Source organism: Schistocerca americana, chromosome 2 (genome assembly GCF_021461395.2).
Source record: "Schistocerca americana isolate TAMUIC-IGC-003095 chromosome 2, iqSchAmer2.1, whole genome shotgun sequence".
Taxonomy (NCBI): Eukaryota; Metazoa; Arthropoda; class Insecta; order Orthoptera; family Acrididae; genus Schistocerca; species Schistocerca americana.
This window is the reverse complement of record NC_060120.1, coordinates 193,066,793-193,080,096: the sequence shown is the minus strand read 5'-3', so window position 1 is coordinate 193,080,096 and position 13,304 is coordinate 193,066,793. Positions and strand designations below refer to the sequence as shown.

The following is a 13,304-nucleotide window of genomic DNA, read 5'->3' as shown; positions in this document are numbered from 1 at the left end:
TGCCAGTTTAGTTTATCGGCATGTCAGTTAACCATACAATAGATCCGAGATTACTATCTCTGTACACTACTAATCCATAACTGGAAATATGTTTATTACGAAATGAAAATATATTTCTTTGTGAGGGACTGGATTGCTCAGCTACTGAGGCTGTGACACCTTGCATTACGATTACAATAACAATGAGTTGCAATGGGTGCCAGTCAACTCATGTAAGTGTCACAGTTTGTTCAGGTATGAGATGGATTTGAGATGTGACAGTATATATACAGGTATAAATATAGCGCGATCACATGTCGGGTAAGGTCACTTAAACTATTTTGTTTTTCCCTCTCATATTATTTTCTCTTACAACGCAGTTTTAGAATCTAGGACTTATTCCGGGCACGCTTGCCAATTGTTTCACGAAGCATGTATTCCTCTAAAAAAGTGTGTGCGCGCGCCATATAGTGTTCGCAGACACCCGGACTGGCTCCCCCTTGAAAGAGTCAAAGCGGTTCGCTTCAAGGCGACCGTATTTATAGAGCAGCCGTAGCCTTAATTACCCGCTTTGTGCCCCGCATTTCAATGGAAGCGGCGGCTAACGACGCGATCCGCTCTTCGCAACAGTTAAGAGCGACCCAGTTTCTTTTTTCTCCCCTTCCCCCTAGTTAAGCATTCGCTTCACATTTGACGGCTGGAACAATACCGCGGCGGTGACTTTGTCGTCCGCAGCTTACCTTCGCATTTCTTGTCGCCAAGCTTTCAGCGCCTTTATGCAGCCTCGCGTCTGCCTAAAGTTTATTACCGTCCTTTATGTGTGAGTGCCGCAATACGAGACCACTCTGCAGCACGTACCCTAATTATTCACTGCTTGCCTTCTCAAGGCCTCTCTATCAGCGATCCTTGTACAATGGGCAACTAAATGAAACTCCGTGTAACACGTTTCTTCATCATTTCATTCAGCCCGCGCATTTCCACAGTATTTACGCGAGCAAGCTATACTGAATTAGTATCATAACACGACCATGCTAAATTACATTCGCCAAAATCATTCTAAGCCACTCCTAAAGTAAGTCCGCGACTGGACTTCCCGTCCTCCTTTCATCGTAAAGTCAGGAAGAAGAATGAGAACAGCAAGATGAGGAAGCGCTGAAGCAAAAGAATGAAGGATGGAAGCAGGAAGAAAAAAGGGGAAAGGAGTAGGACAAGAGGAGATGAATGAAAAGGAGAAGATGAGGAGGAAGAGGAAGGATAAGCGAAAGGATAGAGAGAGATGCAAAGAGGGGTGAGAACAGGAGTTGTGAGAGGAGAAAGTGGGGAATGATAGGGGCAGGATGAGAGAAATGAAAGGGATAGGACGAGGATGAAGAGAAAGCAAAGGCACAGAGTGGCAAAGGCACATGGGAGGCGAAAAAACTGGATAGCAGCCAAGGGGAGGGGAATGGATAGCAGGGGGGAATGGGAGGCAAAGGGACACAGTGGCTGAAGTTACTGATTGCCAAAGAGAGGAAGGGGGAAGGAGTAAGAGGGAAAGGGAGGGGCAGAGAGAGGGAGGGGCAGTGGGAGGGTGAGGGAAAGAGAGGGTGAGGGAAAGAGAGGGTGAGGGAAAGAGAGGGTGAGGGAAAGAGAGGGTGAGGGAAAGAGAGGGTGAGGGAAAGAGAGGGTGAGGGAAAGAGAGGGTGAGGGAAAGAGAGGGTGAGGGAAAGAGAGGGTGAGGGAAAGAGAGGGTGAGGGAAAGAGAGGGTGAGGGAAAGGGAGGGTGAGGGAAAGGGAGGGTGAGGGAAAGGGAAAGAGAAAGAGTTTTTTGAAACATTGTGTTAGGAAATTTCAGCGCTCATAAAATATTATTAAAATGACAGCATGAAAAGTTTTATTTTAAAAAACAGTGACCAGTTTCGATAAATGGCTGATCATCCTTAGACCGTTACATACGAGCCCCAGCAGTCAGCATGGAGTAAGTAGTGGTCTCAGGACGATCAGCCACTGATCGAAAACGGTCACCATTTTTTAAAATAAAATATTTAAGAAAATGACTGCCTTATTATGTTTTAAGAGGGAAACAGCATTCGCACTGTATCTTATTGAATTGTCCAGAATGAAATAGCAGTAGGTCTTTTCGTTATATTCTTAGTTCTCTGAAGAAATATAGCAGTATTTTATTCATAAGCATCTTGATAGCTAGGGTCTTGTGGAAAAAGACAGGTCCAATAATTGAAACTGCACACCAAGCTCCTGTTTTCACACCACGCATGGTATGTTGGTATAACTGATTACGATTTTCAAAACGTCAGCGTCGACTGTTCCACGAGTTACTTATCTTGATAAAAGTAGACACACTTCATCACAAATATAGAGCATTTCAGGTCCAGTGTCTTCATTGTGTAAGACAGCAATAGTGCAGTTTTTGTACTGATGTCGAGCAACAGAATCTGAATTGGTCAGACGATGGCATACCGTTTATGGTATCAGTTTGAGCAGCTACGTGACAGATTAAAGCTGTATGCCAGACTTTGTTTCGAATCAGAAACCTCGGGAATGAAATTTTCACTCTACGGCGGAGTGTGAGCTGATATGAAACTTCCTGGCAGTGGAAAACTTGCCCGCGAAAGGCAAAGGTCCCGAGTTAGAGTCTCGGTCCGGCACACAATTTTAGTCTGCCAGGAAGTTTCAGGAACCTAGGGTTCCAGGAGTACTGCGTTTACCGACTATACTACGCAGCCACGACAAATCTCCCCCCCCCCCCCCCCTTTTAGCCTTACTTTTACCAATACTTATTTCCTACTTCCGAAGCCTCATAGAAAGGAACAAGTACTTTCAAAGGTCGGCTGGTGCACTGCCCGCGAAAAGGCACGGATCCTAGTTCAGGTTCATCCGGTAAACAGGCTTAGTCCGGCAGGAAGTACAAGAGTGTTCTCTCCGTTGCAGAGTGAAACATTCACCCTGGTTTCAGTTTGAGTTTAGACATAGGTCAGTCAGCTGATGCTTCAAACACGCGTAACCTCTAGTGCCCAATAGCTCCTTTTCGAGGCCACCTCTAACATGCCTAGTTCGCCTAAAACCGATGACACGAGCCACAATCCGAGAAACAGGCCGGAGTGTATCGTCGATCGTAGCGAGAGTCCATTCCCAGATATAATGCTTGCATCTTTCGTGAAACACTCTGTACTCACCCGTGGTAATTAGAAAGTAAAAGGAGAGCGTCGCGGCAAGTGGTGTGGCGGTAAGTGCCAGTTGCGGAAGGACAAAGCGCGAAGGCCACACACACAGTAGCCCACAGCACGGCCGTCCTTGCGCAAACCGCCACTGAGATGCAATACGGCGATAGCGCCTGGTCCCGCGTGCGCGCAGCAGTTAATCTCTCTGGCTGTGCTCTCCAGGGAGACTGTAGGCAAGGCGCTTGCGAAACGCGCCCACCCAGACTCCAGGTATCGGTTTCACATTCCAGACGCGCTGCGTAACTATTTCCCTAACGAGTCTAGCGCTTCCGACTGCTGGCGGCAGTTCTAGAACAAGGGTCACGCGCCACGCACTCAGCCGCGTGCGTTACCTGCCGCCTGCAGATGACAGATGCTTTGCCTGGATACGGGGCTGCTGAGGCAGTGCGAGAATTACGGCTGTAAAACGTTCCTTCGTATCGTCCTCGAAGACGCTATGGTGTCACGCCCACTCCCGACTGCGGTCGGAATCCACGCGCTCTCGGCATGCGAGATTGGCTGAACGTCATATTGCATTCAGCAGTGGATCGCTTTTACAAGGATACTGGCAGCGCGACGATATTAAAGCTTTAAAAAAATCGTACACAGGACGATTCTTATTAACGTTTAAAAGCCTCCGAAGTGACAAAGACGACAATGAGACAAGTAATTTAATGTGAGACACAAGGGGTCGTAAATGTCGGGAAGTATCCCAAAAGTGGATGACAAATGTTGAGCACGTGACGTCACCAGATGACGTACGTCACCGCACATGCCAGTGATCGAGCCTATCAGTATGACGCATCTGATCATCTCAACCCAAATCAAGTACTCGCGTCAGTGTGGCTCTGAGCGAACGTGCACCGCATTAAACGTGGAGTGCAGAGTTCGAGCCTTGCATCTGGCAAGCAGTACTTTTTTTTTCATTGCGTTGGACAATTGTGTGTTTACATTGAGGTACGATTCATTATCTGTTTTTCACCAGTCTCCCGTCTCCGCTGGTTTATTGCAAAGCACAGTGCAACAAAAATCATACCGTACTGCGTCACAAGTAGAGGAGTACACGCTTCCGAATTCCGTCGTTACCAGTAAATGACCTAAGCTTTCCTTATTAAATAACGTATGTAAGCAAAAAGAGAAGGCACCAAGGAAAGAAACAACAAAATAAGAACAGCTTTTACTTAGTTACAACGAGAACAATAATTTAGTAACATCTACTCTTGTAACAGATCACATTTTCAAAAGGTGTTCGAAATTGGCACCGTTTGTGCGAATGCAAGTATTGCATCGCCCAGCTATCCCTTCACGCCGTAGCCAGACCGCTGCACGTACGACGAGGTACGTCATCTGGTGACAACACACGTTCAATATTGCCCATTCATTTTTGGTGTATTTCTCGACAATTGAGACCCCATGTGTCTTATATTAAATTACTTGTTTCAACGTCATCTAAGACACTTTGGGGACTTTTTAAACGTCAGTAACAGTCACCCTGTATGCAAGGATTTACATACCACAGATATTACATGATCCATTAGCATTAACATCGCCTATGTTCGACATCAATGAACAATAACCGATCACAGGTGGCAGGCGGCAGCACTAGCAATGGAGCGTATTTAAATCGTGTCGGTGGTACGCAGAAAACAGTGCAGTGATTTTGTAATGCGGAAACGGAGCGATTTATCTGACATCCTAAGAGGCTTGATTGTAATAGTTTCCTGCTATTATTGATAAGCACGAAATTTGTTTATGAATAACGCTAATACGTTTTATATAAGCTCGAGGAAGTGTTGAAGCGATATGTGATGTGTTTTAGTTTAATCTGAAACGTTTTTCTTTCATTTTACCCTATTTTGAGGATACTGCATTTTGCGGCACTGTATGATAAATCTCTCTTTTTTGTATTTGTATTACAAGGTCCCTCAGTGTTACGTTACAAATCAACTACTTTCAAGTGAGACCTGAATAAAACACTGGCAGTTTAAATTTTCCCACAAATCCTGTTTTTTTTTTTAAGTAACAGACCGGAGAACAACTGTGTAGAACAAAAAAATTCTGTACGTTATGCGGCCCTTTGTATACCCTCACTCAGTTTATAGGTGGCTCACCGCTTCCGGTTTTCAGGGGAATCTGATAGAGACACTGATCGCATATGGAGACAAAGGGATCGAAATGAGGCAACGCCTGATAGGTATGCAACACACCTATCGTACAGGTAACGCAGTTACAATCTTAATTGCAGAAAGCTACTACAGAAACTTAACATCTGTGGTCATCAGTCCCCTAGAACTTAGAACTACTTAAACCAAACTAATCTAAGGACATCACACACATCCATGCCCGAGCCAGGATTCGAACCTGCGACCGTAGCAGCAGCGCGGTTCCGGACTGAAGCGCCTAGAACCGCTCGTCCACAACGCCCAGCGCTTACGGTAGTTTCACAACTCTAGCTGTACGTCAAATTTACTGCCTTTCCTGTCCACCTCGTCTCAGTTCTCAGCTGCCCTCAACAAACGGTGTACGTGCTTTTCTTCTTCTCCTCCTCTGTCTCGTGAGAGAGCGTCACACCAGTGGCAGAGATACGACCCGCCATCGCCACAGCCAGTCTCCAGCAGGGTAAACAGCTGGACGTGCGCTCTGGGACAGTGGGACAGAGTGCGGGGGCGGCAGGTTGCGTTGCGGCGGGTCCACACCAAACGGCCGCCCCCACGTCACGGCTCGAATCGGACCAGGGACACAGACAGTATCTCGGCCGGCGCGGCGCGGTCCGGAGCCGTGGGAAAGTGGACGCCGCGGCCGATCCGTCAATATTTGGTCCTGTCAGCGATATCGCAGCGCCCTGCGCCTCCTCTGAGCTGGCAAGCTGGCTTCTCCCCCGCGGCAGTGAGCGACTGTCACACCACCTACACAGGCAGCGTCCGAATCAGTCCTAAAACCACACCCACACCTATATTTGTACACATTGAGGCTATCTGTCCATAATTGGAGGGGAGGGGGGGGGGGGCGAGCGAGTACTCCCCCTTTCCCCGCCCCCCATCCCCGGGAATATAGAGTACATAGTTTTCATTTATTGCACCATCTGCCCATAGCTCATACTGTCTGGATAACCACCCATTCTCTGAGTTGTAAAAAGTTTGTGTTTTACATAAAATTTAGTTCTTCTGGCAGGACACGTCTCAAAACTCACCAACTCATTTATATCGACAATAGTAATTGGAAAAAATTCTGAGGACGGCTATGGAGGCAACTGTATCAGTCTCATTTTTCTCCCTCCAGTCCCATAAAAAACGACCTCCCGATTGTATTCTACCGTTGTATTTTTATTGTCTTTATTGGCATTTGGCCATTGCGATACAGCCGTCCAGCAAAAACGATGTTTTCTTCTGTGGTCCTCAATAGAAGAGTACACGATGCTGGAATGTTACGTCCGTAGACTCAAAAGTCAACAAGTGCGAATATTACCACACAATCAGCTTAACAGATCATGCATCCAAGTTGATGACGAGTAATAAAAGACGGGTTCAAAGGTGAGGGTAAAATCCAAGGTGAAAGGATACCGATGTTAAGACTTGCTGATGACATTGTTGTCCTCAGTGAAAGTGAAGAAGAATTTCAGGACCTCTTGAATGGAATGAACAAGTCTAATGAGTACAAAATATGGTTTGAGAGTAAATCGAAGAAAGAATAGCAATACACGTATTATGATTGGTGATCAGAAAGTGGATGAAGTTAAGGAATTCTCCTACGTAGGCAGCAAAGTATCCCGTCACGAACGGAGAAAGGACATAAAAAGTAGACTAGGACTGGCAAAAAGGGCATTCCGCCTCGAACCAGTCAGAAGAAGAAGAAGAAGAAGAAGAAGAAAAAAATTAAGAACAGTCCCAGACGCACAGAGTCACTCTTTTCTTATATCACGTTCGGCAAGCCATGGACCAAGGTATTTTCGAGAAATATTTGACTCAGTATCACACCTACGCTGGTTATTAAAAGTTCGAACGTTCAGGGTATCAAGCGAAATTTGTGATCGGGTTGACGATTTGTTGGTAGTCGGGATGCAGCATGTTATCTTGGATGCAATGTCGTCGACAGAATTTCAAGTACTTCAGAGGTACAGAGGCAGCCCGGGAACTGTATTGCTACCTTTGTTGTTCGTGTTATATATTAATGACCTGGCAGACAATCTGAACAACAAGCACGTACTTTTGGCAGATAGTGCAGTTATCTGTAATGCAGTACTGTGAGAAACAAGCTGCACAAATTTTCAGTCGGATATTGATAAGATTTCAAAGAGGTGCAAAGACTGGAAACTTGCTTTACATAAATTTTCACTAATGTAAAATTGTGCATTTGATATAACGAAGAAACATATTATCCTATGAGTAAAATTTCGATGAGTCGCAATACTGCTAGCAGCCAATTCATATAAGAGATATGAAATGAAACTATCGAATACACTCAGTCGTAGGAAAAACAGTTGGCAGACTTGGTTCATTGGTAGGATACTAGGTAAATGCGATCAGTCTTCAAAGGAGCTTGTTTACAAAACACTCGTACGACCTGTCTACCAGATAGGACTAACAGCGGATATTGCATATATACTGAGAAGAGCAAGCACAAATGGAGTACAGTAAACATGGGTTCTAAAAAGCATACCTTAAGAGCTAAGAGAACTACTTCACCTTCAATACAATGAAACAAATCTCTTCTAGTGTAAGCTTCTTGCTTTCCATATTTTAGGAAGAGGTAGTATGGAACAAAATAATAATTAAAAAAATCGTCTAGTAAACATGGGCTCTAAAATGCATATTTTAGGAGCTATGTATGAATACTTGTTTAGCAGAAGAGATGTGTTTCACAGTAGCGAAGATGAACAACTACTCCTAGCTCGTAAGGTATACATATTAAAACTCTCTCCCCTCCCGCACAGGCCATGAAGGCCCAAAGGTACCGACCGGCCGCCGTGTCATCCGCAGTCCACAGGCGCCACTGGATGCGGCTATGGAGGGTCATGTGGTCAGCACACCGCTCTCCCTGCCGTATGTCAGTTTCCGAGACCGGAGTCGCTACTTCTCAGTCAAGTGGCTCCTCAGTTTGCCTCACAAGGACTGAGTGCACCCGGCTTGCCAACAGCGCTCGGCAGCCCGGATGGTCACCCATCCAAGTGCTAGCCCAGTCCGACAGCGCTTAATTCGGTGATCTGACGGGAATCTGTGTTACCACTGCGGCAAGGCCGTTGGCCGTATACACATTAGACCCATGTTTAATGGACTTTTTTTCTTGTTTTGGTCCATACTAACACCTATCAAAATACAGAAAGCAGAGAACTCGCAGTAGAAGTGATTTGTTTCAAAGTATGTGATCACATCTCTTATGTTATGCATTTTAGGGCCCATATTTACTAGACTTTTATGCTTCGAATGATCGTTCCTGTAGCCGGCCGGAGTGCCCGAGCGGTTCTAGGCGCTTCAGTCGGGAACCGCGCGACCGCTACGGTCGCAGGTTCGAATCCTGCGTCGGGCATGGATGTGTGTGATGTCCTTAGGCTAGTTACGTTTAGGTAGTTGTAAGTTCTGGGGGACTGATGATCTCAGATGTTAGCAGGCCTCGGTGGTCTAGCGGTTCTAGGTGCTCAGTCCGGAACCGCGCGACTGCTACGGTCGCAGGTTCGAATCCTGCCTCGGGCATGGATGTGTGTGATGTCCTTAGGTTCGTTAGGTTTAAGTAGTTCTAAGTTCTAGGGGACTGATGACCACAGATGTTAAGTCCCATAGTGCTCAGAGCCATTTGAACCGTTTGATCGTTCCTGTCATATCCCTAAATACTGACCATTCCTCCTGGATTCCTCCTAGATTCCTCCTAGTACACCTTGTATAGGAGATTGCTCTTAAAACATCCTTGTGACCCGTCGTAGAATACTGCTCTAGTGTGTCGGACCCGTACGAAAATAGGCTACCTGGAGATGTTGAATATTTACAAAGGACAAGTACAAATGGTGACAGGTTTCTCTGAAGCATGGTAGAGTGGCACAGAGATGGCGAAGAAATTTAACTGGCAGTCACTTGAAGACAGAGTAAACTATATAAAGATAAGTTTAAAATTTTCAGTCTCCAGCTTTAAATGATGAATGTAGAAATATAGCACAACACCATTCGTACAGGATTACACTAATTACAGAGTGCACAGAGGTGTTCAAACAGATATTCTTCCCGCGGTAGATGGATGAACGAAACGGGAAGAGCCCCTAATAAATGGTACAATGGAAAGTAGCCTCTGCCATACGCTACACAGCTGTTTGCAGAGTGTGGATAAAGATACAAAATAAAACAAAGCATTAACAAATTAAGATTCTTTTCCGATAGAGAGATTAATGCTAATCATGTAGTAGAGTGCGTTACCTCTCTTGTGCGTTACGCCTGGTCGAAGTACCGCCTCATGCGTTTGCCCTAGTTCGCGGCTGCAGCCTTACACGTGTCATGTGTTTACCCTGGTAAGCGGAAGAGGCGGCCAGACTCACGCATCGACCGTTTAATCTGGATTCAGCGCCGTGGGCCACCGCGAAACCTGACAAGTTCGCTGGAAACAGGATTTTACTTTACTCGTACGTTACCGCTGGGCCACGCGCTGTATGACCTAACACTGTTACATTCTACGCTGAATCACGACCTTCAGCTGAATACTGTTTCTGAATATTCAAAAATCTGTCATCTAAATTGAAATGAACAATGTCATAAGAAGACGCCACACCTCTGCATTTTGATATGAAATCTGTAACACCTCGCTCTTACCATAGTCTAGATTATCCGCACAAACACACTTCTATAATTTCACGGCGATGAGTTAAACACAGGTCATTCTAGTTTCAGCGTATCGATATTAACGGCCAGTAACAGACTCTGTATGTGTCTGTATAGCATCACGTTAGCTAGTGTACAGAGCTAAACGTAGTCGTCATAATTCGAAATACAATGCATAGACAGTAACACGCATCAAGCCACGTTCCTGGCTCCATGAATACGTGAGAGAAGTAATCAGGGCAAGAGTCAACGACGAGTCAAGGCAAGAATATCTTTTAGGCCAATTAAAAACATTACACTACATTAATCTTTGTGAACAGAATAAAATAGTCAGCTACAAAAGTGCGCACACAAACTAAGTACGTGGACAACATTTATTGCACTGGTAGCAACAAAAGCCATCACAAACAAATCATTTACAATTCCATGTTAATATACATAAGTTTTCTGGCTGATTTCTTTAAGCAGTGCCTCAACATGAACTCCCAGAGATCGGCAGCCATGCCAAACGAACAAAATTTAACAGAGGATTTTTGTTACAGGTAGCGTCAAGATTGGTTAAAATATATTGAACTACTGGCGCGTCTAAATGATAGAGTGCAGAACCAATGATATATTCGAAACGTACGAAAGTTGGTCTAAGTCACCGACGCCTCACATTGTAGGACCTGAGCACTCTGACACAGTTACTGAACGTCACTCGAGTACAGTATGCTTTGTCATTGCCTCTGCTCTGTTGCCTATAGCATTACTTAAATAACCGCAGTACATTGTTATTCGGAACATTAGGAACAGTCCAGCGAAATCCTCATTTACATGTTTAAAAATAGATCACTCTTTTATATTAAGTCAAAAGGAAGTCTCTTCACAAAACAGTATCACAAACGCACTTCTCATCTGGCGATAACCTATTCCATGGAAACGATTGATGATGGGAGGAAATACGGTGTGTTACACAACCTTACACAAATTTTAAGCCGTGCGCCATGTTTTCTATGTTACGTGGTGTTATCAGATGGATTGGTGATATAATAAAAATTGACCAGGTGGGAGTTGGACTGGCACTCCGAAGGTTCTGAAAAACTAAATTATTTATACAGACATTTCATGCATACGGGAATCGACAACCTCGACATTTTCCGTCTGTTATCCGCATTCATAATAGCAAGATACCGGTCCCGTGAACAACGAGTCGAGACAAAAAGATCGTTTTCGCCCAACAGAAACATTATACTACAGTGATGGTTGTGAACAGAATACAATATTCAGCTACGTGGGTATGCACATAAGATTTTGGAGAATATGTTAATTTTGAAGTCGGCCAACAAATGACAAAAAAATTACTGTGATATGATTACAAATCGCCACTTTTTGGATTTTTTTCGTTTACTTGTACTGTGAAACCTTGCTTACGGCCAAATTTCATGCTTCTGGGTTAACGCGAAGTACACTAAAGTTTTGACGAGGAGTAAGTTCGCGGGTATCAAAATATGTGACATAAATAACTGTACCTTGTCATTGCATTTTTCTTAGAATCTTTAATGTTTTACACCGACAAGGGGCCGTAGACGTTAGGATGCGACATACTTTCTACTTCCTACGACTACCCGTTCCTGAGAAAAAGGATTTCTTAACTGCCGGACAGACAGCAAAGTGATCCTGTAAGGGTTCTGTTTTTATCGATCGAGGTACAGAACCCTAAAAATTAACAAATTTTGCTCGTCATATCAAGAAACCTCGTTTGTAATTCGGCAGCACATATATATGCATGCATAGGCAATTTCTCAGTGAAATATACGTAAATTTGAACAACAATAATAAACATTGATACTTCCGTGTGTCTAAGTAAAAATAATTTGAATATTTATTATAAAGTTGAACTACAAAGCCAACCTTCAAATTGAAAATTTATTACTGCGCTACTGAACAAATGAAATTACAATGCTATTGGCGCTCGAACACCTTTTAAGATACTAATTTTCGTTAATACATAGAGGAACATGTGTGATGGATTGTTGGTGTTTAAGCTGTTCGGTGTCAGTGCCTTACAAATAGTATCACTTATTTTGTACACAACGTTAAGAGTGTCATACCTACTTCGTGATGACAAACGCGTTGAAATTGGGTAATAGCAACAAGTTTTCCATAAAATGGCAGCCATAAGCGAAAAAAAAAAAATCACAATAAATTTCAAAGCTAAGCTGGATACACGTCGCTATCACACTACAGAAAAGGAGGTGAAGATCAATGAAGAGTCGTACAGCTTTGGATCGGAAAGCACAACGGCCGCCAGAAACCTGAAATGCGTCCTAGATGAGACCGGTTACCATCGGTATTCTGTGGTCTCGGCACCTTGGATATTCACTAAGATACGCCACGTACACCGTTAACACTATGAAGAAGTTTCCAAGTTTCGTAGGACACCATCGAGGACGAGGAGCAACTAAATACTTTGTGCTCAGAGGCTGCTTAGGTACCGTCCGGCATCCTCGGCGGTGACCTTGGAGAAGGGGGCGGCAGGTACCTGTTGCTGGGGGCGAGGCCGGCGCAGGGGCCTGCGCTGCTGGGGGCGGCGGTCCGACATGCCCCGGGCTGCGACACACCGCCCTCGACGTCGCCCACTGGACGCACCACGGAGCAGCCGCGCGAAGCCCCGGCGCTGCGCTAAGGCAATAAGCCAAGCCGCCGCTAGCTGCACAAAGTACCACCGCCCCTAACCCACTGGTAAACAGGAATCGTTAGCGCCAGGATTTCACCCGGAACAAGTCTCCCCCCCCCCCCCCCCCCCCCCCGGTTTTCCCGGTTTTTGTTCGGCGCCTGGGCATCGTTTCAGTTGTCCCACACGGTTTACCGCGTTCGGCTGCACTTGGAGTGAATGTTAAATTAATATCTTGCTAGATCTTAAATTTTGCCAGATAGTTAAAAGATACGTTACAAAAAACGTGCACAATTGGCCTCAGCTGTGCCAGGTGCTTCCACAGCAAACATAAGAGAAAACAATTTAGCACTGAATTCTTTAAATACGAGAACTCAGTATTCAGATGAATAGCCTATGAAGAAACATATTTCTATGTGAGAAAAAGCACCCAAAGCTAAAACAGGAAAATCCTACCCTCAAAGAATAATTTGCTTGGAGAAAGAGGAACCACGGTATACTTGACACTTGAGTTTTTACAACTCAGACTGTATACGCGAAAGAAACACCAGTGTTCACTATAAATCCAGAGGGCATCAAAATTACTTTGTTCTTGCTAGATCGATCCAGGCTGTTTTTGTGTGTTATTCACTGAATAGTTTTGCTGTAAGTTTTAGGGGTGAAGGAAGAGCTAGC

The 13,304-nt window shown here is 44.8% G+C and overlaps 1 protein-coding gene across 1 annotated transcript in view; it reads right to left on the bottom strand.

Annotated features, from left to right (window-relative positions):
- Window positions 1–12,580, bottom strand: part of LOC124590462 — a 625,141-nt gene extending 612,561 nt beyond the window's left edge. Inside the window, exon 1 of the mRNA XM_047131652.1 lies at window positions 12,498–12,580. Coding sequence (XP_046987608.1) covers window positions 12,498–12,557 — 60 coding nt within the window. The 5' untranslated portion in view covers window positions 12,558–12,580. The remainder of the gene's footprint in view (window positions 1–12,497) is intronic.
- Window positions 12,581–13,304: the final 724 nt, after the last annotated feature.